Source organism: Acinonyx jubatus, chromosome X, assembly GCF_027475565.1.
Source record: "Acinonyx jubatus isolate Ajub_Pintada_27869175 chromosome X, VMU_Ajub_asm_v1.0, whole genome shotgun sequence".
In the NCBI taxonomy this organism is placed as follows: Eukaryota; Metazoa; Chordata; class Mammalia; order Carnivora; family Felidae; genus Acinonyx; species Acinonyx jubatus.
In genome coordinates, this window is record NC_069389.1 from 32,407,764 (window position 1) to 32,434,443 (window position 26,680).

The 26,680-nt window shown below is 42.1% G+C and overlaps 2 protein-coding genes across 2 annotated transcripts in view; both read left to right on the forward strand.

Moving 5' to 3' along the window:
- Positions 1-26,680, forward strand: part of XK (X-linked Kx blood group antigen, Kell and VPS13A binding protein) — a 63,332-nt gene that overhangs the window by 19,871 nt on the left and 16,781 nt on the right. The window lies entirely within an intron of this gene.
- Positions 6,215-9,952, forward strand: LOC113598029 (histone H2A-beta, sperm-like). Its single transcript, XM_027055182.2, has one exon. The coding sequence runs from the start codon at positions 9,491-9,493 to the stop codon at positions 9,842-9,844; it is 354 nt and encodes a 117-aa protein (XP_026910983.1). The 5' UTR covers positions 6,215-9,490; the 3' UTR covers positions 9,845-9,952.

Genomic DNA, 26,680 nt, shown 5'->3' on the forward strand with positions numbered 1-26,680 from the left:
AAACTAGGTCTGGGATCCAAAGGTGTATCAGGACAGGCTGAGGTCAGACACGGGTCAGCACAGCAGAAAACATAATGTGTGAGAAGAGATGAGCCCAAGAGTTGAGTCTGGGGGAATCTGGAAGGTTGTGTGGGCTCGGGGTTGGCATGAGCACAAGGCACGGGGATTAGGCTGGGCTCCCACTGAGAACAGCCTTTGGGAACAGAGACGTTTGAAGACCCAGGCTCCCTTAGTTCCTCAATCTGACATCCTACAGGATGTGGCCAGACATCCTACAGGATGTGGCCAGAATGCAGGTAGCAGATGGGATCATTAGGCCTACAGTGATGTATTTACAAGAAAATTAATCAGCTGCCAGCATTTAAAATAAAGAATTTTTAACATAAAAACCTCAGTCACTGGCTTCTCGGGTGAAGTCAACATGTCTGCACACACGTGTTTATTGTCACATGAAGATGTCTGGCTGCTGTCCCGTGACTACTGGGCCTCTCTGGTTTGCCACAGTGCTCACCCTTCACCGTTGTATCTCATGTATGACCCACGTCACTCCCTTACAGTACCATCCCGTCTCTTAAAGTTGCTTGAGTTCGTTATCCTCACCATCCTAACACCAGTTTTCTGAAGGGTAAAGTTCTCTCCTTCAATAGATTAGAACAGCACAGTGCTCCTCACAGTTGTCTTTGGTATGGGGCCAGTATTTTCTGTTGTTCAGATAGATTGTGAACTGATATGTGGTCCTATTTTCCTAGGACTAGAATGGAGTTTACATTTGACTCTTCACTCGAATTCAGCAACATCTGAACTAGTATATACTCTGTTCAACAAGAAGACTCCACTCACTTAAATGTTGTGGCAAAACCCACGATTGCTGTAAAGGTCGCTAAAGGCCGACCATTTCCGAAGCGGTCGTAGCTGATCAGTAACATAATTTAATGATCTACATCAGTCCCTAAATCACATTTGGATAGCACTGTAAGAGTGAATTTATTTTATCTTATTCTTTAAGGAGTATGGTTTCAAATCTAGGAAAGGCCTCGAATAGGACCTGTATTTGATGTTTCATTTAGTGTTTCTGCTTCAGAGTCCTTCGTGAAAACAGAAGACTGGTACGTCATGTATTTAGGGTTTTGAAATCGCTGCGGGGAAAATCTCTCTCCACTGCATCTTTTTAAACAAAATCGAAAGGAAACCGGTTGGCGGCAAGGAGGCAGGTCAGGTAGTGTCGTTGTGGGACGCTTGGGTTCTGCCACATAGGATGAAAGGAATTCACCAACTCGACTGTGGAGGAGAGAGCCTTCATGACATACTGGGACAGAAGAGTGCCAGAAGAGGAAGGAAAGTCAGGTTCTGGTCTCCCACGGGTGTGGTTTCCTTGGGGGCACATCAGCTTCCACAGCTATAAAATGGGGAGGTTGGACAAAATTGTTTCAGAGGTCTGCTCAAGGTGTACAATTACCAGTCTGAGCTTTTCCCAACAAAAGTCTGTACTGACAGTGGGTAAATGGGGCACAGAGGACAGGAATTATTTTTTAGGGTGTCCATTTTACAGCTGAAGCCACTTTGGCCCAGAGCTGACCCTCAACTCTCCAAACGTCACATGGCCAATGGGCAGAACAGTGAGTATGCCAGTCCTGTTCTCGTACCTGTTGTTGGGGCTCCTCCGCTACCATAGCCTGAGAGATGAGCCTCAAGAGACAAAGTGTGTAATACTGTCCTCTGGGATAAAGAAGCTACTCTCTTGGATAGAGATGTCCGGGTTTATTGGATCTCTGGGTAAGCACGAGCAGCAACTCTCAAGAACTTTTACTTGTGTTTTATTTCAGAAAGGGTTAGGATCAAGGACTGATTTTATGGTTCAGGCCTTTCAATTTGCAAATCCAGGTCTTCTTCCACTGGGCATTGTAATAGTTGTGTCATGAACCCACCCCCTCAAATAAGGTGTTTTTGAGATTCTCTGTCCACTGACATGGTCTTAAAGGTGATTATGTGATGACATCAGAAGCCTGTGCTTAAGAGTTTATTCTTGAGGTGTCTAAGTTACTGTCCTTTTTTATGGTTCTGAGACCATCCTTAGTTGCTGAAGGCAAAATCTCTGGGCTGTAGATGGCTTATAAGGCCTTCAGGGAAGCATCAGTGTAAATCAAAATAACAAACTGGAGGAGACAGATACTTATGGCTGAGATCAACTTGGTGATAATCCTCATAAGTAAAACTCTTGTGGGAGGGCATAACAATAAAAGTGCAACTACAGGTGAAATTACCTTTTTCTGTCATATGTAAAAGAAAAGGCAGAAAAAGAGTTTTTGACTCAGTGTCTGTAAGCATAATGATGTTACCCTTTTTCAAAAAAGTATGGAATCGGTTCTAGACTTATGGATTTTAATAAAATCCCCTTGGTGCATTAGAGTTCTCCAGAAAAAAAAACTGAACCAATAGGATATATCTATATCTATATCATCTATATCTATATCTATCTATATCTATATCTCTGCATGTGTGTACATATACATGTGATTGGTTCATGTGGTTCTCTGATGTAACAAGTCCTAATTCTGTAAGGCAGTCCAGCAGGCTGGGAACTCTGGCCAGATTTCTACATTACAGTGTGGCCAAATTCTTTGCCAAGAAATCTCAGTTTTTGTTCTTTAGACTTTCAACTGATTGTGTGATGGTAATTTCCTTTCCTTATAGTCAACTGATTGTAGATGTTAAACTCATTTAAAAAGTATCTTCACAGCAACACCTAGACTTGTATTTGGCCAGATGAGTCGGCACCACAGCCTAGCAAAATTGACACGTAAAACATAACCATTATAATAGGTAGGTGTGATGTGCATCCTCAGTTGAAAAGCACTGGCCTAGAAGATGCTAGATTGAAATTTTATAAGGAAGATTGCAACCAAATATTTAAAAGTAATAAGTGATGTCTGATAACACTATAGTGTTGTTGCCTAAATCACTGGAGAAAACCCCACCAGGACTCTGATAATCAGAAACATCTCATGGATAGTGAGACCATTGACAAATCTCTAGAGACTTCCCATACAATATATAAGATTTTAAACACTTACATTAATATTTTCTCTGTTAATATTTAACAAAGAGAAGTCCAAGTACTTGTTTTGATTTGAGAATTTTCTGTGCAACTCATCAGTAGTAACGTGCGGTAAATCCAATCATTTCTAGCACTTCTCTTTTTTTTATAAAGTGAAAAATCTTTATGACTTTCTGGGGACCCTGTGAGAAATCAGTTTAAAACCAAAGACAGTTTTAAGTGCAAAAGATAATGCAAAGTATTATTTTCTTTCAGTCTTCATTTTAGATTGTATTTTGGGAATGCTAAACTCAAAAGTTGCCTAGACGTTTGCATGCCTAAGGTAGAATCATGAGAGCCTGAGAATGTGAATGGTTGTAGCTCGGCTGTCTACTAATTCAGTGTCAAGACAACATTTAAGTAAATGTAGACAAGTCCTTAAAACTTCAGAAATGCAGAGCTATTATTATTTTAGTTTAAAGAGAATACTCACAAGCATGTTGAAGTCAGAACAAAGGAATATTCTGGTGAGATATGGAATCTGCTACTTGGGCAAACTATGTATAGAGTAATATGGTAGGGTGAAATAAGGCTTTCTCAAATACTCAAGTCCTAATCCCTAGAATGTGGGGATGTTACTTTCTCTCTTGCAGATGGGACTTTTAGATTCAAGTTACAGATATTGAGGTGGGAAGATTATCCTGGATAATTGTGGTTGGCCCGAGAAATCGGAGTGCCCTTATATAAGGGAAGCAGAGGGAAATTTTAATACATAAGCAAAAGGCAATGTGACAACTGAAACGAGATGCTCTATGGCTGGCTTTGAAGATGGAGGAAGAAGTCATGAATAAAGAAATGCAAAGAATTCAGCTCTAGAAGCTGGAGAAGGCAAGGAAATGGATTCTACCTTGGAACTTTCAAAGGTCATGCAGCCCTGTTCACACCTTGCTTTTAGCCTGGTGAAACCGATTTCAGATTTATGACCTAGAAGAGAATCAATGTGCATTGTTTGCAGCCACCATAGGAAGCTAATACAGGTGAAGGGTAATCTTTGACAACCACTTATTAAGAACTAACACTGGGGCACTTGGGTGGCTCTGTTGGTGAAGCCTCCAGCACTTGTTTCTGGCTCAGGTCGTCATCTCACAGTTCATGAGTTATGAGCCCTGAGTTGGGGACTGTGCTGACAGCATGGAGCCTGCTTGGGATTCTCTGTCTCTCCCCCTCTCTCTCTGCTCTTCCCCTACTCTCTCTCTCTCTCTCTCTCTCTCTCTCTCTCTCTCTCTCTCAAAATAAATAAATAAACTTTAAAAAAGAAGATGTGACAAACGCTGTAAGGAAACTTAGCCTTTTTCACAGAGAACAAACTAAATTCTGTGATTGCTTCAATATAATATTTGTGTTTTCTTAATTTATTTTTTATTTTTTATTCTGAAGTTAGTTAACATACAGTGTAGTCTTGGCTTCAGGAGTAGACCCAGTGATGCATCTCATACATATGACAGCTAGTGCTCCTCCCAAAAAGTGCCCTTCGTAATGCCTGTCACCCATTTAACCCATCCCCCTACCCACCTCCCTTCCATCAACTCTCAGTTTTCTGTATTTAAGAGTCTCTTAAAGTTTTCCTCTCTCTCTGTTTTTATCTTATTTTTCCTTCCCTTCCCCTTTGTTCATCTGTTTTGTTTCTTAAATTCCTCATATGAGTGAAATCATATGATATTTGTCTTTTTCTTACTGACTTTGCTTAGCATAATACATTCTAGTTCCATCCACATTGGAATCCTACCATTGGTAACATTTCATTCTTTTTCATCACCCAGTAGCATTCCATTGTGTGTGTGTGTATATATGTATATATATATACACACTACATCTTCTTAATCCATCAGTTGATGGACATTTGGGCTCTTTTCATACTTTGGCTATTGTTGATAGCGCTGCTATAAACATTGGGGTGCATGTGCCCCTTCGAAACAGCATACCTGTAGCCCTTGGATAAATACCTAGTAGGTCAATTGCTGGCTTATAGGGGAGTTCTATTTTTAATTTTTTGAGGAACCTCCATGCTGTTTTCCAGAGTGGCTGCACCAGTTTGCATTCCCACCGATAGTGTAAAAGGGTTCCCCTTTCTCCACATCCTCACCAACATCTGTTGTTGCCTGAGTTGTTCATGTTCGCCATTCTGACAGGTGTGAGGTGGTATCTCATTGTGGTGTTGACTTGTATTTCCCTGATGATGAGTGATGATGAGCATCTTTTCATATGTCTGTTAGCCATCTGGATGTCTTCTTTGGAAAGGTGTCTGTTTATGTCTTCTGCCCATTTCTTCACTGGATTGTTTTTTAGGTGTTGAGTGTGATAAGTTCTTTATAAATTTTGGATACTAACCCTTTATCTGATACGTCGTTTGCAAATATCTTCTCCCATTCCATCAGTTGCTTTTTAGTTTTGTTGATTGTTTCCTTTGCTGTGCAGAAGCTTTTTCTCTTGATGAGGTACCAATAGTTCATTTTTGCTTTTATTTCCCTTGCCTCTGGCGACATGTCAAATAAGAACTTTCTGTGGCCAAGGTCAAAGAGGTTTCAGCCTATTTTCTCCTCTAGGATTTCGATGGTTTTCTGCCTCACATTTAGGTCTTTCATCCATTTTGAATTTATTTTTGTGTCTGGTGTAAGAAAGTGGTCTGGTTTCATTCTTCTGCATGTTTCTGTCCAGTTCTCCCAGTACCATTTGCTAAAGAGACTGTCTTTTTTCCATTGGATATTCTTTCCTGCTTTGTCGAAGATTAGTTGGCCATATATTTGTAGGTCCATTTCTGGGTTCTCCATTCTATTCCATTGATCTATGTCTGTTTCTCTGCCAGTACCATACTGTCTTGATGATTGCAGCTTTGTAATATAATTTAAAGTCTGGGCTTGTGATGCCTCCACCTTTGTTTTCTTTTCTTTTTTTTTTAAATTTTTTTAACGTTTATTTGTTATCGAGAGACAGAGCGGGACAGCATGAGCAGGGGAGGGGCAGAGAGAGGAGGAGACACAGAATCCAAAACAGGCTCCAGACTCTGAGCTGTCAGCACAGAGCCCGACGCGGGGCTCAAACCCACAAACTGTGAGATCATGACCTGAGCCAAAGTCAGACACTTAATTGACTGAGCCACCCAGGCACCCCAGAATGCTGGTGTTATTTTGATAATGTTGCATTGAATGTGTAGATTGCTTTCAGTAGTATCAACGTTTTAGCAATATTTGTTCTTCCAATCCTTGAGCATGGAATGTTTTTCCATTTCTTTATGTCTTCTTCAATTTCTTTCATAAGCTTTCTATAGTTTTCAGTGTACAGATCTTTTACCTCTTTGGTTAGGTTTGTTCCTAAGTATATTAAGGTTTTTGGAGCAGTGTATAAATGGGATCAATTCCTCGTTTCTCTTTCTGCCGCCTCATTACTGGTGTATAGAAATGCATCCGATTTCCGTACATGGATTTTATATCCTGCGACTTTCCTGAATTCCTCTAGCATCTCTAGCAGTTTTTTGGTGGAAACTTCTGGGTTTTCCGTGTAGAGTATCACGTCCTCTGCGAAGAGTGAAGGTTTGACTTCTTTTGTGCCAATTTGGATGCCTTTTATTTCGTTGTCTGAAAGCTGAGGCTAGGTCTTGTAACACTAATATTTGATTCTGAAGGGTCCAGGAGCTGTTTGAAATTCTTGTGAACAAACTTATTAGAACTGAACCAGATTTGAAAGAAAATTTTTTTTTAATTTTGTTCCTTTTCAGATTCTCTTTTTTGCAAACCTCCCATAACGTTCTGTGTGCATTCGGGTTTTGTCCTTCAAATTTGTCTGTTACATTCTGAACCAACATGCCATTTTACTCCATAACAGAAACATTCTGTTTTAAACAAAGAAACAAAAAACCCACGTCATCTTGAAACTCCTAGTGGACTCTCACTCATGTATGTTAGTTATAACTTTTAAGCAAATTCACTTGTATTTTATTGTGAAAACTACAGAGTGAATAATTGTGAATTTCTTTCATGTTAGTGGATTTAGCAGATTTCATGAACACACCTATCCCAGAATTACTCAGCCACATACTTATATAACTTCTCACTGTGGCAGAAATGACCATGGTCATGGGCAGGCTCAAAAATAGAGCCTCTTTCTAGCATGTGCAAATAAGAAGCAAAAATATATGAACTAGAATTATACTTAGTTATCAGTGTTTCAACATTCTGTCTTAAAAATTATCTAGGCATCTATGGGATGCCTGGGTGGCTCATTCAGTGAAGCATCCAACTCTTGGTTTCGGCTCAGGTCAAGATCTCACAATTCATTAGAGTCTTGCATAGGTCTCTGTGAGCCTGCTTGGGGCTCTCTGTCCCTCTCTCTCTGCTCCTCCCCCACTTTCTCTGCCTCTCAAATAAATAAACATTAAAAAAAATTAGGTATGTATTGAATGTCCATTAACTATCAGTCCAAAGTTATGCATTATCTAGAAATCTTAAAAATTATCTTCTCGTTGACATACTATGAAACGTGATTGCTGTGTAGCATGAAGTTTGTCCAACCAGTGATTCAATTTGGTTAATTATAAATTTATATACATATCATAATCTTAAACATAAAATACATTAACACCAGTTTATGTGATCAGTAAAAGATTGTAAGTTTAGGAAGAACATACCTGAGTAGTAGATAAATGCATATTTGTGTTATAGTTAACACTGATACAAGAGAAAGGACTTAGTTGTTTTCATTAAATCTAAACGATTGAACTAGTCCTGTTTGCCAAAGATTTACTTAAATTGAATTTGATATCTTAAAATAGTTGTGATTTAGCTTCTGGGAGAATATATATTGTTTAGATCTACCTCATTTAAAGTATCATAGTTCAGTTTCCTTATTTTCAAGAAAATTTGGAAATACTCAATGTGTGTAAGCAATTATTTATCTAGAAATGCAATTTAAGAACAGAGCTCCCTTAATTTAAGAGATTTTATAATCTGTTAATATCATCCAGAGGTAGGAAAACATTGTACACTCACACAATCAAAGGTGAAGACCTTTGTGTGTTAAAGACAGAGACATATGGGCCCAGACAAGTAGAGCTTATAGCTTCAATCCTATAATTTCAGGCATATGTGAAGTATAACACAGAAACAGCCAATCTCATCAGTCCAGATATCAAAAAGCTCTTCTCCCCTCAGAGAGTATGCAGTTCTTAATGGATTTGAACAAAGACTGGAAAATGAGGTTGTGTTTTGTCTTTCACCCAAAAGAAACTGGATCTCTTTGGACTCATTTTGAGAGATTTCCACATGGTCAGATCCTAAAACCAAACTCTGAACCATTTTTTTAAACAATGTTTATTGTGAGAGGGAGAGAATGAGTGAGCAAGCAGGGGAAGGGCAGAGAGAGAGAGGGAGACAGAATCCCAAGCAGGCTCCATATTGCCAGAGTGGAGCCCAACGTGGGGCTTGAACCCGTGAACCCTGAGCTCATGACCCGAAACAAAATCAAGAGTTGGATGCTTAACTGACTGAGCCACCCAGGCACCCCCCCCCCAGTCATTTTGGTTAACGATAAAAATAAATCATTGGCTGTAAATGAACAAAAATGAAACAGAAACACAAAGTTAGCAGAGAAGGAAATTAAAATTATTAAAAATTTAAATTAGAAAAAATCAACAAAGTGCTCTTGGTGCTTTGGATTCACCTAGAAGAAATGAGACACCCCTGGGTATTAACTGAGAATGAGGTACACTTTTTTGTCTTTGAATTTTATCTGGCTCTGACAGGTGAATCTAGTGGGCATATCACTGTGACCTCCAAACCAGTTAGAAGATATTTTCAAAGAGAGTCAACTCATGACCTTTATATCGATGTAACGTGAAAATGTGTTAAGAGTCTTCACTGATGAGGATATTGTAACCAATCCAGAAGAGAATCCAAAGAACGTAGAAATATTGATAATCTTTAGATGTGTCAACGGGGGCAAAATTGGTTTTAGTTTGGACCTCTACTGGACCAAGCATTCAGTATGTGTGTCCCTGACGGGCAATTTACAAAGGGCTGTCAAAGAGCTCAAAGACCATGGAAGGCCGGGACCAGGTAACCTGGAGGGGAGTGTCCTCAAGACAGAGCACTGTGTCAGTGGAAACGTTCCCGTTCTTGTTTGTACTAGACTGTTGAGGGCCAGGAGAAAGAGTTCCCTCGTAAAGAGGGTCCAGTGCAGTCAACAGGGAGACCAGGTTTCTGTCATGGATGTTTCCAGGTCAGTCCTGAGCAGGGCACAGTGACATCAGCGACACCAGTGACATCATAATGTCGGAGGTGTCATATAAGCAGCTCCCTGACCAGTGAGGGGCACACTTGGTAGGAGTCGGCGCCGACATCCTGCCACCCTCGGGCCAGCGGGACGGTCAGGCCGGGCCGATCGGGTTCCAACCCAGCACGCGGCATGTCTGGGAGGCGCCGCCGTCGGCACCGTCGCAGACGGAGGAGGCACGCGGAGTCCCGCTCCAGGAGAGCCGAGCTGCAATTCCCGGTCAGCCGCGTGGAGCGTCTCCTGCGAGAGTGTCGCTACGCCCCGCGCCTGAGCGCGTCCACCCCGGTCTTCCTGACCGCCGTTCTCGAGTACCTGACGGCCAACATCCTGGAGCTGGCGGGCAAGGAGGCTCTGGACAGCCACAAGATGCGCATCACCCCGGAGCACGTGCAGCGAGCTCTGGGCAGCAACCAGCACCTCAGGGGTCTCCTCGAGAACACCACCTCCCCTCGGGTGGATGGGATGCCCCGAGTTCGGAAGTGGTGATGCCCGCGCCCCCTCGTCCGGACCCCGAAGCCGCCCACAGATGAGGGAGGCCTGGCCTTGTGTCTGCACGTGACATTAAAGGAGTTAACTCCAGGGCCGTGCCTCTGACCGGTGTCTGTTTCTGTCACTCGGAGGTAGCCGGAGGTGTCTGTCAGACATCCGGGAGGAGACCTCCCACGGGGAGTGGAGGGTGGACAGGGCGATCTGTGTGGGATGCTGGACTCGGGCATTTCGGGGAGCGGTTTCGCTGGGGACAGTGCGGGAAGCGGCCCTGAGGGAGTAGCGGGTCAGGGGGAAGAGACTTCCTCACTGGCGCTGAGCCAGTCCAGGCTTGTGAGGCCAGGAGGCTGGCGGGGTGGGGGTGGCTCTCCCAGGCATGTTGAATGCCCAGAAGGAGGGTGGGGGCTGAAGACCACGACTGAGGTGCCACAGGCCTTATTCCTGACCGGAGACCATGTGGAAGCCAGGAGGTGATGGCAGTGGGGGTGGGTGGAGAGGGTGGCATAGCAGCCGACACGCACTTAACGGGCCAGGGCTTCGCATGAAGATTGAGGAGCGACGGGGAAACCATGAAGAGGTACACGTAGAAGGAACTATGCTCAGGTTGATTTGATGGCCTTATACCCCGCCTCATTCCAAAAACGGGCTCGAGGTAGGGATTATTAGCTAGTGCTGCGGTACTCTGTGGAGTATATCCTTCTGCCCTCTCTCGCGGACACTGGTCACCCGTATAGTACTATGAAAGGTAGCATCTGGCCTCAGACATGCGATCCTAGACGTTCTTTTTAAAAGCCATTTGTTGATGTTTCTCTATTTTGAGAGAGAGCATACAGGGAAGGGGCTGAACGAGAGGGAGAGGGAGAATCCCAAGGGAGCTCCCTACCACCGGCGCAGAGCCCGATGCGGGGCTCGATCCCAGGAACTGTGAGATCATGACCTGAGCCAAAACCAACAGGCAGACCCTTGACTGAGCCTCCCAGGTGTCCCAATCCTATGAAGTTCTTAATGGTTATTGTTAATAGATTTATTTAGAAATATAGTCCATTATAAACTCCTGTAGTAATCTCATTCTCCATGAAACACCTAACCCGTCTACGGTCATATACTTGATGGAGCAACATAGAGTTATCAGTGGCTGAATACGTGTTTGGAGAGGTACAAGTGTGTTCCGTGTAAGTTCTGTCCCAAGTGCTGGACTCGGGAGGACGTACAGTTCTTACAAAGACTCTTGTGGTGTTTTGGGTTAAAAAGAGTTGTCACGTCAAGTGTTCTGGCAGTCTTTCCCCTTCCTGTGACTGTCAACATTTAATATTTTCTCCGGTTCATCATGTGCTCAAGGCCCCCCCAGCCCACCCCCGCCCGCAGCCCCCTGGACTGTCACAGAGGGCTGGTCAGAGGTTGCCTAGGCAGCGTCGACAAAGGGATCAGAGGAGCTGGGTTGGCCATCCCAGTTCACCACTTTGTGGCCATGTGATCTGGGACACTCCTCTGTTGCCTCTGAAAAGCACTTTCCCGTGTGAAATGGGGATAATAAGGGTTCCCCCATCTTTGGATTTTTGCAAAGATTAAGTCATTGTGTGCCTGTCAACTGGCGCATAGCGCAGCGCCCGGCACAGGGTGCACCCTGAGTGCGTAGCTGCACGTGTCTCCCTTTCTGTAGACCACATGCTTAGGCTGCTTCCCCAGGTGCCCCTGGCCTGGATCTCACGCGATGGCCGGGGGCCTGGGCCACTGGCTGTGAGACCGCAGCCTGCTGAACCTTGGGGAGAGACAGAGTGCCACGCAGAGGAAGCAGCCAGAGGTACACCCAGGAACCAGACAGGCCTCAGCCTGGTTTCCTCTCTGCTCCCCTCTGCCTGGGGACTCACCCTCTCTCTGCTTCCTGCCACCATCTTTTAAAGTGTGGAGTTGGCTTAGCCTTTACCTACTTCATAGGAGTGTCCTGACAATAATAGTGTCAGGGTTGTGTTTAGAGCTGATTTGAATATGTGCTCGTACAAATCCAAGAAACTTTTCTTGCTCCACAATGCCATTCAACCAAACAGTTACAGAAGCCTCACTGTCAAGATGTCTGCCTTTCCAAGTTGTGATTTATTGTAGAGAGCCAGGAAGCCCTCTTTGCCTTAGCCAAGCTCAACTGTTACCCCTGTGTTCATTTGAGTAGCAAGCAGGTATTTCTCTCTCTCTCTCTCTCTCTCTCTCTCTCTCTCTCTCTCTCTCTCTCTCTGTCTCGCAGTTGCAGGTGGAGATTCGCCTTCACCTGGTTACAGGATAGCACCCACATTGCCACCTCATCCCTGAAATTGAGTTTCTTTGTGACTGGGGCATGGTTTCTCATATTTAAGTGTCCTTCAGCCAACAGGGACTGCCTCCAGGGTGGGTCATGCCAGAGAATCAGTCATTATGCTAAGATCTTGATATGTTGGTTAAAAAGCTGTCTGATTTTTAGAAGCAGTTGATTTGGCTCATGGCTTTGGCTTGTTTTAGCACAAAATAGTCTCCTGGGTATTTCACCAGAAGGCACAGCAGAGGAATTCTTTGAAGGCTGGAGATGTGAGAGTAGATGGATAATCCATGTCTGGTTAGGAGACCTCTGTGGTCAGGTGGTAACCTTACAGTCCATGCAGTAGTCCACACTAATGGTCTCTGTGACACCTGTAGGGAGCCAGACTTCCTGGGCTCCTTCAGACTATCCAGCATCCAAGGTGGAATTTGGAGGTGGAGCTTCAGTGACTTCGTGTTGGCAAGCCATCTTCAGTCACAGGGGCTTTGGACAATCGGGCAGAGCACTACTGCCATCCCTTTAAGAACTGTGCTTCAGCTGTGCTTGTGGATTTCACAGGAAACATGGGGGCCAGGGCCAGTACAGGATGGGTGTAAATGCAGCCCCTGCCAAATCCCCCTCCTACACGTGCACAGGAATCCTCCACTCAGGGGAGGCAGGTGGAGAGGGGGAATCACTGCTCCTGGGAAAGAATGAGCCACCAAGTTTAGGCCCTCTGTGCATTTCAAAAAAGTAGGAGGTGGAGGATGGTGAGGAAGGATCAGCTCTAGCTTGGGCCCTGGAGGGAGGACACCGTTGATGACCAGTGCCCTGTTGGGAATGGGAAACTAAAACCAGAGTGAGTGCGGTCCAGGGCTGGGGGGTGTGTAGCTGCCAAACTAGGTCTGGGATCCAAAGGTGTATCAGGACAGGCTGAGGTCAGACACGGGTCAGCACAGCAGAAAACATAATGTGTGAGAAGAGATGAGCCCAAGAGTTGAGTCTGGGGGAATCTGGAAGGTTGTGTGGGCTCGGGGTTGGCATGAGCACAAGGCACGGGGATTAGGCTGGGCTCCCACTGAGAACAGCCTTTGGGAACAGAGACGTTTGAAGACCCAGGCTCCCTTAGTTCCTCAATCTGACATCCTACAGGATGTGGCCAGACATCCTACAGGATGTGGCCAGAATGCAGGTAGCAGATGGGATCATTAGGCCTACAGTGATGTATTTACAAGAAAATTAATCAGCTGCCAGCATTTAAAATAAAGAATTTTTAACATAAAAACCTCAGTCACTGGCTTCTCGGGTGAAGTCAACATGTCTGCACACACGTGTTTATTGTCACATGAAGATGTCTGGCTGCTGTCCCGTGACTACTGGGCCTCTCTGGTTTGCCACAGTGCTCACCCTTCACCGTTGTATCTCATGTATGACCCACGTCACTCCCTTACAGTACCATCCCGTCTCTTAAAGTTGCTTGAGTTCGTTATCCTCACCATCCTAACACCAGTTTTCTGAAGGGTAAAGTTCTCTCCTTCAATAGATTAGAACAGCACAGTGCTCCTCACAGTTGTCTTTGGTATGGGGCCAGTATTTTCTGTTGTTCAGATAGATTGTGAACTGATATGTGGTCCTATTTTCCTAGGACTAGAATGGAGTTTACATTTGACTCTTCACTCGAATTCAGCAACATCTGAACTAGTATGTACTCTGTTCAACAAGAAGACTCCACTCACTTAAATGTTGTGGCAAAACCCACGATTGCTGTAAAGGTCGCTAAAGGCCGACCATTTCCGAAGCGGTCGTAGCTGATCAGTAACATAATTTAATGATCTACATCAGTCCCTAAATCACATTTGGATAGCACTGTAAGAGTGAATTTATTTTATCTTATTCTTTAAGGAGTATGGTTTCAAATCTAGGAAAGGCCTCGAATAGGACCTGTATTTGATGTTTCATTTAGTGTTTCTGCTTCAGAGTCCTTCGTGAAAACAGAAGACTGGTACGTCATGTATTTAGGGTTTTGAAATCGCTGCGGGGAAAATCTCTCTCCACTGCATCTTTTTAAACAAAATCGAAAGGAAACCGGTTGGCGGCAAGGAGGCAGGTCAGGTAGTGTCGTTGTGGGACGCTTGGGTTCTGCCACATAGGATGAAAGGAATTCACCAACTCGACTGTGGAGGAGAGAGCCTTCATGACATACTGGGACAGAAGAGTGCCAGAAGAGGGAGGAAAGTCAGGTTCTGGTCTCCCACGGGTGTGGTTTCCTTGGGAGCGCATCAGCTTCCACAGCTATAAAATGAGGAGGCTGGACAAAATTGTTTCAGAGGTCTGCTCAAGGTGTACAATTACCAGTCTGAGCTTTTCCCAACAAAAGTCTGTACTGACAGTGGGTAAATGGGGCACAGAGGACAGGAATTATTTTTTAGGGTGTGCATTTTACAGCTGAGGCCACTTTGGCCCAGAGCTGACCCTCAACTCTCCAAACGTCACATGGCCAATGGGCAGAACAGTGAGTATGCCAGTCCTGTTCTCGTACCTGTTGTTGGGGCTCCTCCGCTACTATAGCCTGAGAGATGAGCCTCAAGAGACAAAGTGTGTAATACTGTCCTCTGGGATAAAGAAGCTATTCTCTTGGATACAGAGATGTCGGGGTTTGTTGGACCTCTGGGTAAGCACGAGCAACACGAACTTTTACTTGCAATTTATATCGAAAAGGCCAGATGAGTTAGGATCAAGGACTGATTTTATACAAAGCAGAGGTGTTGTTCCTCTGGTCATTGTAATAGCTAGATCATGAACCCAGCTCCTTCTCAAATAAGGTGTTCTCAAAATTCTGACTCTGTCCACTGACTTGGTGTTAAAGGTGATTATACGATGGCATCAGAAGTCTGTGCTTAAAAGTTTATTCTTGAAGTACCTTAATTACTGTCCTTTTCCACGGAGTTCTCCTGTCTTTAGCTGATCATAGGGCCTTGAGGGAAGCATCCATCAGAGTAAATAAAAAACTCTGAGAAGACAACAGAGACTTAAAATGTTTGTGGGTCACTTGCGACTTGTGACAGTTTTCACAAGTGCAAAATCTGGTAGGAGTATATAATGAAAACAGTACAAGTGAAGGGGAAATTTTTTGTGACATGCAAAATAAGATAATAAAGCCAATCCAAAAAGACTTTTGGAGAAAGTATCTACAATGCATGATGATTAAACCTGTTTTCAAAAAAATCTGGGGTAGATTTTAAATACATGTATTTTAACAAAGATTCACAGAAAGGTTTGATGTATGTCCTCATTTTGAAAACACTGGTGTAGAAATTTCTACTAAAATTTGAAAAGGAAGGTTGGTACCATTTTTTTAATGTACTGAAATTATGACTAATAACACTAATTTTGTTGCCTAATGTCATCAGGGAAAGCCCCAACTGGACTCTGGTAATTAGAAACATAAACAATAAGGGTGCTAATAAATCTCTAGGGACTTTGCATACAGCAGAGAACTAAAATATTGATATTAATAATATTTTCCCTATTCAGATTTAATCTATGGACAGCTGAATACTTCTTTTGATTTGATTTTTTCTTATACAACTAATCAATACTAACATAGCAAATAGAGCTAAAGTTTTCGAACACCTCTTTTTGTAAGGTAAAGGAAAAAGTCTTTATTACTTTTTAAGGACCTCTGGAAAATGTCAAAGAACGTTTAAAGTACAAAAGACGTTAAGTTTTATTTCATTTTTCATTTTGGAATCTGTGTTGGAAGGTAAAATTGAAGTTTCCAGGACATTTGAGAATTACGATGGGATCATAGGTGCCTGAGTATATGAATGATTATAGCTTGGCTATTTATTAATTAAAGTAACAGTACAATATTTAAATGAAGATACAAAAAATGCAAGTTTCTTTTACTTTGAAGAGAACAATCAATTTTCTTATGGTAAAGTAATAAGAAAGTGTTACTGTGGTGAGCTATGGTATCTCCCCTCTTTGGGAGTAGATTATATAGGAGGTGAGGTGAGAGCCTGAATAATGGCCTGAGGGATATTCAGGTTCTAATCTCTGAAACCTGTGAATGATAACTCACAGGTTTATATGGCAGAAAAGGATTTTGCCGATAAAGCCAGATGGGAAGGCTATTGCAGATTACGTGGTGGACTCTTAATGCAATCACAAGTGTCCTTGTAAGAGAGAGGCAGGAGGAGGTTTGATGACAGAGGAAGAAGATAACATGAGGACTGCTGGCTTTGAAGCTGGAGGAAAGGGCCAGCAACCAAGGAATGCAAGGAATTTGGCTGTAGAATCTGGAAAAGGCCAGGAAAGGGATTCTCTCCCCTAGGGCCTCTGGAGGAAGCATGGCCTGCTGACACCCTGATTTTAGCCCAGAGAATCTGATTTCCGACTTCTGACCTCCAGAACTGCAAGAGAGTAAATATGTATTGTTGTAAGCCACCAAGTTTGTGGTAATTGGTTAGAGCAGCCATAGGAAATTCTGGAACAAGTGATTTTGCTTTGGACAGAAACATTCCCTTTTTGGCACTTAATTAAAATCAAAATAAGCGTGTGTCATTATCTTGAGACTCCTAGTAGAGTCTCAGTCACATATAGTCTCATTCATGTTTATTAATTATAGCTTTTAGGCACTAGTACTTCACAGAGAAAACAAGGGGGTGGATAATTGTGAGTTTCTGTCATTTTAGCAGAGCTCGAGAATACACTCAGCCTAGCTTTCATTTAGCCACACGATTCCCTTATACGTTTCACAACATGGCAGAAGTGAATATACATTCATTTTCAAACCCAAAGATATAGCCACTTTGTAGCATATGCAAATAAGAAGCAAAAGTATATAAATTAAAATTATGCCTGTAATGAATGTTTTAGTTTTCTTACTTAGAAATGATGGAGGTGTCCATTCAGTGTCTACTAATTATTTAATAATATCAGTCAAAGGTCTTCAGTTATCTAAAGATTTTGGAAACACTCCTTTTTTGTTTTCTTTTTTTTTTTTTTTAATGTTTTAAATTTATTTTTGAGAGGCAGAGAGACAGAGTGTGAGTAGGGGAAGGGCAGAGGGAGAGGGAGACACAGAATCTGAAGCAGGCTCCAGGCTCGGAGCTGTCAGCACAGAGCCCAACGTGGGGCTCAAACTCACTGACCTGAGATCATGACCTGAGCCGAAGTCAGATGCTTAACCGAGTGACTGAGGTGCCCCAGTGGAAATGCTTTTCAAGATGACATACTATAAAACCTCATTACTATGGAAATACAAGTTCATTAGAACAATGATTCAGTTTGCTTAAACATAAATTGATGTTTTTGTAATCTTAAATATTCAGTAGGTAATTCTAGCCTATTTGATTATAAACCTGTGTAAGTTTAGCAAAAATATATACCCAAGAGGCAGAAAAATGTATGCTTGTTTTATATTCCATGCTGATAGAGAAGACATAGTTGGTTTCATTAAATCCCAAATATTAGACTAGTTGAAGTTGTCAAATATTTACATTAATTCCATATGAATTTGAATTCTTAAAATATATTTTAAACACTTTGCACGTTTCAGATACTTAATTTCCGTATTGTGGGAAATATTTGTTATATTCAGTGTATGTAAGCAATTACTTATCTATATATGCCAATCAGAACAGAGCTCCTTTAATTTAAGAAAGAGACTTTATAATCTAATATATTAATACCATCCAAAGGTAGGAAAATGCTACACATTCAGCAGAATGAGAGGTGAAGGCATTTCTGAACTAGAGATATAGAGACATACAGCTACAGAGAAATAGCTTCAATTTTATGATTTTAGCCATGGATCAAGAGTAAACACAGAAACAGAAAATCTTCCCAGTCCAGGTTTCAAAAAGGTGTTTTCCTCCCAAAGGTCATGAGATTGTGAATTGATTCACGCTTAAAAAAAGAGTAATAAACAAAAAGACTGACAAGCCAGATTCTTTGTTGCCTCTCGCCCAGCAGGGACTAGATGTCTATAAACCCTAAGTCCATGTAGAGAGATCTCCAGATGGTCAGACCCCAAAACCAATTCCCATCCATTTTTGCCAACCATAGGGAATAACTTAATGGCTGTAAATGAACAAAAACAAAACAAATCCATGAATATTGGAGCAGCTTTTAAAAGACAGAAAAAGGTAGAGCGAACACAGTTCTATTGGCACTTTGGCTTCACCTAGAAGTGCCAAGAAAAGACACTGCTGGGCTTTCACTGCCCGCACAATACATTCTCCATGAACAGTTTACCTGGCTCTCGCAGGTGAACCTGTGGGCCACCTCATTATGAGTTTCAAAGTGTTTAAAAGATATTTTTTTTAAAAAAAGGTAAAATCGTGTCACTCACAGAGACATGGGTACATGTTAAGAGATGTTATGACCTATGGAATGGGCAGGTGTTAAAAACCAGTTCAAAAAAGAACAAAGGAATGTTGGTTAGGAAGGCTGACATAAAGAGGTCATTGGGATCGAAACTGGTTTTATTTCATTGTGAGAGGGGACGCAACTGAACCTCCTCTGGACCACGTCCTCCTCATTTGTATCGCTGACCTGCCAGCCTGTATCCTGGAGCTGGCAGGCAACCAGTCCTGTGGCCGTCACCTCGCAGGACGCGGAGAGTCGGCAGTGCCAAACCTTGAGCTTCTCTAGGGACGGGACAAACTGTCCAATTGATGACCGGTCCCAACTCAGGAAGAATTGCTGACCCCTGTGTTCTAAAGCCTGGTGAGGGCCCTCCTGGCAAGCCACTGGCGAGCCCACTCACAGTTGAGGGAGCTCCGTGCTACTGCCATCAGCAAATGCTACTAAACAGTTGAACTCCGTGGGTGTACTTCTGCCTCCTGTCACTTTCTGCCATTTTGATTTGGAAGTGTCTGTGTGGGGGGCATCTGAGAGAAGGTGTCCCATAGGATTTGAAGATGTAGCCTGCAAGCAAAAATGGGTATATAGCCCGGAAAGGTAAATTGGGGGCCTGTAGCAGGCTCTTGGATACTGTGAGTCCCTTGTCTTTGGCCTTCTTGATTTTAGTGCAGCTGTGGGGAAGAGCTCCACATGCGTTGCCAGCATCCGACATCAACCACCGACTACAAGTCCGAGGACACACTGTGGCATTTCTCTTTTTTCTGCCTCAAGGTTTTCTCCTGTGCCAGAGAATGTAGCTCAAGCATGAATGAGAAGTGTGGTGGAAGGTAACACTTAATGGAGCTACCTCCAAACGAAAGGAGACAATAGTCTGTGGATATACCCTCAGTCTCTGTCCTTAAGATGGATAAATTGGGGTCTAATCTGTATGGTCCTCTGTGGATCCCCAAAGAGAATGAGTCCCATTTGCCGCAGTGTTAACCAGTTTAATGCCGTCTTCATTAGCCCTGCTGCCTTTACTCCTTCACTGTTTCAAAGGCTTAGCTCCCAGCTGAACTGCCTGCATCCAAATGCTTGCCTCAGGCTCTGCTGCTTGAGAATAGTCATCTGAATAGAGGTGGTAATTTGAACCACAGCAGGCCAGGCACGTACAGCTGTGGAAAAAGCAGCCAGATTCCTTCAGGGTACAAGTTCTGTCAGAGGCTGCAAAGAAACAGAGGGGCAAGTGTGTTTGAAGTTTGTGCACAAGAATGAATGAGGTTGTCCACCGAGGATTCTTAGCTGGATGAGGGGAAATAGAGGATTCATTTGGTTTGAATGCTTGATAAGAATATAAAAAAAGTTGTGGTGGTTCTTAGACAAGTGAGTTGAATGGGTAGAAGGTAGTGATTAGCATAGGATGTTTTCAGTTAGTGATTTCAGAGGTATTTATTGTGTCTTGAATTCCTAGGAAAGCACTCTTAATAACTCATCCCTTTCATATCTGCTGTATTTGGGGAAAAGAGGCTAGGGTTCATCAGTCTAATTTTATAATACAGTTGTTTGAACTTTGGTAACCTGACACAATTGCCATCATTTTAATCAGGTCACTTCCCAGAGATGTGCCTTGGCCAGACACACTGTCTAGCTTCAGGAAAAAAAAAAAAAACCCATAATGTGTCACCTGTTTCTGAGACCAGCTGTGTTTTATGAACTAATCTAAAGATAATACTTTTAATTCATACATTCTTAGAGGTGTATGGGAGGGATGTTGCAGTATAGCTCTGTGTGTGTATGTGTGTATGTAGTGCTTCATATGATAAAAGTTTATAAATTTCTGCCACAACATCGTCTCAGTTTTTTGCATGTCTACACACACACAGGCACTCACATGCACACACATACACAAAATACAAAACTTCAAAAGGAGTCTGAAAGGAAACACTGAAATGTCAAATAGTTGTCTTAGGATAGTGAGGGTATGGGCCGTTTTTTCTTCTTTCCATTTCTTTGTGTTTTTCATGCTTCCTCAAGGAACATTTATTAGTTTTTGTTGGGGGTGGGGAGAGTGGTCAGGCATGATCTACCGGGCTAGCCACAGGTCTTTGTCTTACTCATTTGTGCAGGCCCAGTTTGGCACATGTGGGTTCTCAATATATAGTCAGCGAATGGTGAAAAGTAAAGAGCAGATCAATTATATTAATCTCATTTCTACAGATAAAAAGGCAGAGGGTATCATTTAAGACATTGCAATTACAAATGATAGACCCACCTAAATGTGTCTTAAAAATAAATATATACATGTATGTACGTGTTAAAATATGTAATTTTTATATTTTTATTATATATAAATTTTTATATAAATTTTATTATATATAAATAAATTTTTTATGTATATAAATAAATTTTTTATTATACCTCACCTGATACAGAGGCAGAGTGATCCCATGGTTGGCTGATTCACTGGCACAGCAATGTCATCAAGGACCTAGGCATTTTCCATCTTTGTGTCTGTTTCCCCTCATGATTGCAAGAGGACTATTTATGATATATTGCCACAGAGCAAACCACCACAAAAGTTAGTGACTTAAAATAACCATAGTTCTTTTGCCCATGAACTTGTAATCTGACAAATCTCGGCAGAGTCCACTTCACTCTGTTCCATGTGGTATCACCTGGAGCAGCTTGACTGAAGGCTGGGGAATCCACTTCCAAGATGGCTTACTCACATGGCTGGCAGTTTGGTACTTTGTTTTCTTTTGATTGCTTAGGTGGGGCTGAAGGCTGGAGGCCTTGGTTCTTTTCCAAGTGGGCCTCTCCTTGGCTCCCTCAAGGGATGGCATCTAGGTCTTAAGAATGAGTGTTCTGGGGCACCTGGGTGGCTCAAGTCGGTTGAGTGTCCAACTTTGGCTGAGGTCATGATCTCAAGGTTCCAGAGTTTGAGCCCTGCATCGGGCTCTGTGCTGATGGCTCAGAGTCTGGAGCCTGCTTCGGGTTCTGTGTTTCCCTCTCTCTCTGCCCCTCCCCCGCTCACCTACTGTCTCTCTCTGTCTCTCAAAAATACATAAATGTTAAAAAAAATTTTTTTTAAAAAGAATGAGTGTTCTAAGAGACAAAGTGGAAATTTTCTGCTTTTTAATGTGTTCACCCAGAAAGTGGCGGAGTCATTTTTGCTATATTCTATTATTTAAGCATTCACTAGATCTCAGATTTAAGAAGAGGAGACATGGACCCTACTCCTTGATGGGAAGAATATCAAAGAATTTGAAGGGCCATGTTTTAAAACTCCTACAGGTTGTTATAGATCTAGACATCACATATAGGCATGACCAAGTCCGAGAGAAGAGAATGGTTTCTTCCTGTGTGCTTTTTTCTGTTGAGGGGGGAACACCTTTTCATTCAGCAGAATTCTAATCTGGTTTCATTGGCCAGACATGGGTCAGGCTAAACCAGTCCCTAACCATAGTAATAGAGAGTTACAGATGCCCCTAAGGTATAGATACCCTTGTCCCTACAAAGCAGCTGGGTGGGGCCTGGAATAGATAGATCAACTTCATCTAATTAACCCAGTGAATATACCATGCAAATATCATTGTTTCTATTTGTGAAACAAAAACATTGTAGGAGACTAGTCTATACAAATCTTGATTTACTCCAGGAGCCAAATGTGTGAGCATCTTCCTTGAACATATGGGAGGGTGAGCATGTAATCAGAACTCTGCCTTCAAGGAAGAAAGGAGGAAGAATACCAATTAAGAGTAGGAGGCCCATCGTATCTGCATCACCAAGGTTCAGGAGGTTCAAGGGCCCAAAGCCAAGACTGAAACCCATGTTTTTGGATGCTTGGCCCATTGCTAGTCTTTTAGCCAACACTGCTTCTCATGGAGATGTAGAATGTTAAGAAGTAGATAGGGTTTAAGAGGTCATCATGTCCGACTTTGCACTCTATCTAGAAATCCCTTCTTTGGTTTCCCTTAAAGGTGGTCCACCAGCCTCTGCTGGATAGCTTTCAGTACTCAAAAGGCACCATTGCATTGCTAAAACTTTCTTGTTAGAATGTTCTTTCTTATATAATAAGTGGGACTTTTCCTTTCCCCTCCCCCAAGAAGACATCAGGCTCAGGTGCTGTATGTGCCACATTCAGAAAAAAACAAAACAAAACAAAAAAACCAAAAAAACACTAAGAATTGGCCAGATTCCTTTTTTCAGGATTTTCCAACTGTGACAAACCAGCCCTCCAACAATGAACCCCCACATCCCCACCCTCAGCTTCTATAAGGAAATAGCTGAGGGTAGGGGTGAGAGAAATAGGGGTTTCTATAATATACATGCCCTCACTTCCCCTCCCAGAAGCCACCTAAAATGAGGTTTTCAAGATGAAGAGTGTTCACAACATGGGTAACCAACCACTGCATTTCCTGCCTTCTAAGCTGGGAACCCAGAGGCCCACCCCACTTTTGCTCTCTTGAAATTTCTCATTGGTGTATACCCTGTAGTTAAAGATTATTCATGAGCCTAGAGACTGAGGCCTGATTCTCATTTGTAGATTGCTGAAGGTGGGAGACTTGAGGGAATAGCCTGGGGTGAGTAGAGAACAAGGTGCCTGCCATATGTCTGGAAAGGGGACAAGAGGTCTCCTTGGTATCAGCTAGCTATTATAAGTTACAGACTACCTAAGACTTAGTGTTTTAAACAATAAGCATTTATTGTTGCTCATTAGCCTACAGGTCAACTGGGCAGTTCTGGTCTGGGCCAGGCTAGGCTTAATCTTGGCTGAGCTTGCTCATGAGCACACACTCAGTCTGGGTCATTTGGGAATGACTGACTGATCTGGGATGACTGCACTTGGAATGGCTCACTTACATGGGGTCTCTACCTCCGTAGCAGGCTCTCCTGGTGGTTGCAGCACTCTGGGAAAGTCAGAGCATGTAGAGCTGCAGTCTCTTGTGATCTAGGCTTAGAACTGGGGCACTGTCACTTCTTCCACATTCTGTTGCCACAAACCACAGTTGAGAGGAGATTGGGGGGGAAATAAGTCCATTGCATGATAATACCCCACCAGCTGACACTACTAGAGATTTTCACTTGTATTGTATGGAAATCAACCTCTTTTAATCTTCAGCCCCATGGTTAGACCTGATTTTTTTTCCCACTACAGCAACACTAACACATCTACTACCCCTTACTAACATGCCAGATCTCCAAATATTTACAACTATCCTGACTCTGTTTTCTTTTTCATTCTCCAGATCCTCCAGTTCTTTCTCTAATGGAAGGCTTTGTAGCCATCAAGGTTATGGTACTTGAGATACAATCTGGCTTGGCACTTTTTTCTTAAAACATGGCATTCATAATTGTGTATGATGTTGCAGACTTATTTCAACAAGAGCTGGTAGCAGTGGGACTATGTTTCATTTCATTTTATTTAATTTTTCGGCTTTAATCTGAACTCTTATTTTATTTATGTGCCCAAATGATGTAGCTTTGGGAGGAGCTGAATGATACAATTGTTTTATATGGATAGATATAAATTCTCCCAGGTTTTTTTTTTTTGTCATACTGAGAGCAGCTAAGCCAAGGTTTACGCATCTTGTACCTATACAGTGTATTTCTGTGTATCATATATAGAAATATATAAACATATATTTATTTTTATGTTATATATTTTTTATATTTATATTTTTATATAAATATATAAAGGTAGGGCTTGATATTTTTTCTTGTTATCTTTCCTTTTCTTGGATTCACACCCAGGGTATCAGCCTGTTGAGATGATTTTGAATCATGACTCTCTTGTCTTCCTGGTTTTGTCCCAGCTATATGTGTATGTCTTCAGTCCTTGACAGGAATGTGAGACTAGGACAGCCCCAAGGCCAAGGTCCTGCACACTCCTTGACAAACGCCCTTTAGCCTGAAGGGAAGTAGTGAAGAATATGAGTACAGATTGCTTATTCAGCTGCAAATCCCATCTAACCACTCATATTAGCATAGGAGTTTTCTGTGACTTTCCCCCAAGGACGTCAGGAGGGCTTTTCTGGGGGGTGCTTTTTTGGTGTTTTTCTGGAGACCTGCTAAAAACCACACACGTGTCTGTAATATCCACCCACTTATTAACCACAGATATTTTTTCTTTGTACATTAGTTCAAAATATTGATATTGTAAAATATTAAGGCATAGAGACAGGACTAGAAAATAATATAATAAACACACACATACCTCCTTGCCTACTTTATCTGATAGTCACATGAAATATTTGCTTCAGAATTATCTTTTTGTCTCTTTAAGAAATAAAATATTATTAGTATAATCAGGGCACCCTGTGACCCTTGTCATCATTTCAGAGTTTATCATCCTCCTGCATGATTCATAACTTAACTATATTTGTACTGTATCCATAAATACTATGTATTGGTTTTGTAGGTCTTTAATCCTTATCACACTGCAAACATCATTCTAAAATTTGTATTTTTGCTCAACATGATATTTTGAGAACTATGCCACTGATGAATGTAGTGCTGGTTTATTTCTTGTGTGTGACTTAAAACTGTTCTATCGCAGGCAACAATTTTCTGTAAAGGGACAGATGGTAAATATTTTCGATTTTGCAGTCCATCGTGGTCTGTGTCTTATTCTTCATTTTTGTTTGTTTTTACAACCCTTTAAAAATGTACAAAACATTCTTAACTCATGAGCTATACAAAAATAAGACCTAGTTTGCCAACCCTTGTTCTACCATAGGACTCTAACACTGTTTCTCCATTCTTCTTTTGATTCGTGTGTCCTCCTAGGTCTCAGTTTCCTTTATGAGGCAGAAGAGACAATGGCTGCCTTGCTTACCTCCTTAAGAGGGTAGGAAGATAAGTCAGATAATGGATTTGAAAGTGCTTTGAAATGTTACAAAGGCTGTTTTATTCCTTTCCTCTCTTCTCTTCTCGCTTCCCTTTTCTTTCTTTCCCTTCCCTTCTCTTTCCCTTTTGTTGGCCTAAGTAGGTTCTGAATTAAATTTCCTTGAAGAGATATGGGAGCTCATGTGAAATTTAGATGGTCAAGACACCCATGAAGAGCATGAAGACGCTATGGGGCAGCTAAGGATTAGGGAAGTCTGAACCCAAACAATGTAGTATTATATTCTTGCTGGAGGTTTCTCCACAGCTCTGGGGCATCACTGCTGGGAAATTCAGGGGGCATTCTCCTTCCAGGCAGCCTCGAAGCTGGAACACAGTTGGTACTTTGTTGAAATCCTCTGAGACTAAGGTCAGAAGCTTGGGCTCATAGCCTATTCTGCTATTGAATAGTGTCACCAAGCTGACCTCAGAGACCTTTTGTCTCTTAATTTGTAAACTGCATCTGTCAACACAGGCTTCACGGGATTGTTGTGAAAATTAAATAAGACGAGCAGAAAACATTGGCTTGTGGTACAAGCCCTTGGTTAAGATGCTCACCAGAGGTTAATTTATCACTGTATCACTGATTGTTTCTTTATGGAGGGTCCCCTTTTAGGGAAACTACACTAGATAGCAAGTCTGCAAGGGCTGTGTGCCTACCCTTTTTTTTTTTTTTTTTTTTTTTTTTTTGGTATAGCATTGGTAACTTTAATGGATTTTAATGAAATTTTTAACCTTGTAAAAGGTGATTCAAGTAGCTTGGATTCCATGTTTGGCTCCTTCTCTGGTCTTGATGCAAAGCAGTGATGAATCAGTTTTTCTTCATGGGAAGGTATTTCTAATGAATTTAATTTCTTTAATAGATAGACAGCTATTCAGATTTTTCATCTCATCTTGTGCCACTTTTGGTAAGTTGTATTTTTCCCAGAATTTATCCATTTCACCTAAGTTACCAACTTTATTGGCAAACACTGTTATAATATTTCCTTATATATTTAATGTCGGTAGTAATATCCCCTCATTTCTGATAGTGGTAATTAACATTCTGTCTTTTTTTCCCTTGGTCAGTCCAGCTAAGGGTTTATCAGTTTTGTTGATCTTTTCTAAGAACCAGCTTTTGTATGTCTACCTTTAAAAGTATCCTAAATTAAGAACTTTAATTTGAGAAAAATGTGCATAAATAATAGCATTCCTCATACATTACTGCAAAAACCTTTTTAAAAATGCCTTAAGCACATGTTTAATAGCACTTAGCCTGGTGACAGGCCATGTGGACATACTAGAGACTTTTTTAGAAAGGGAGTTGAATTCACATTTTTGTTTCTCAGGTGTGATAG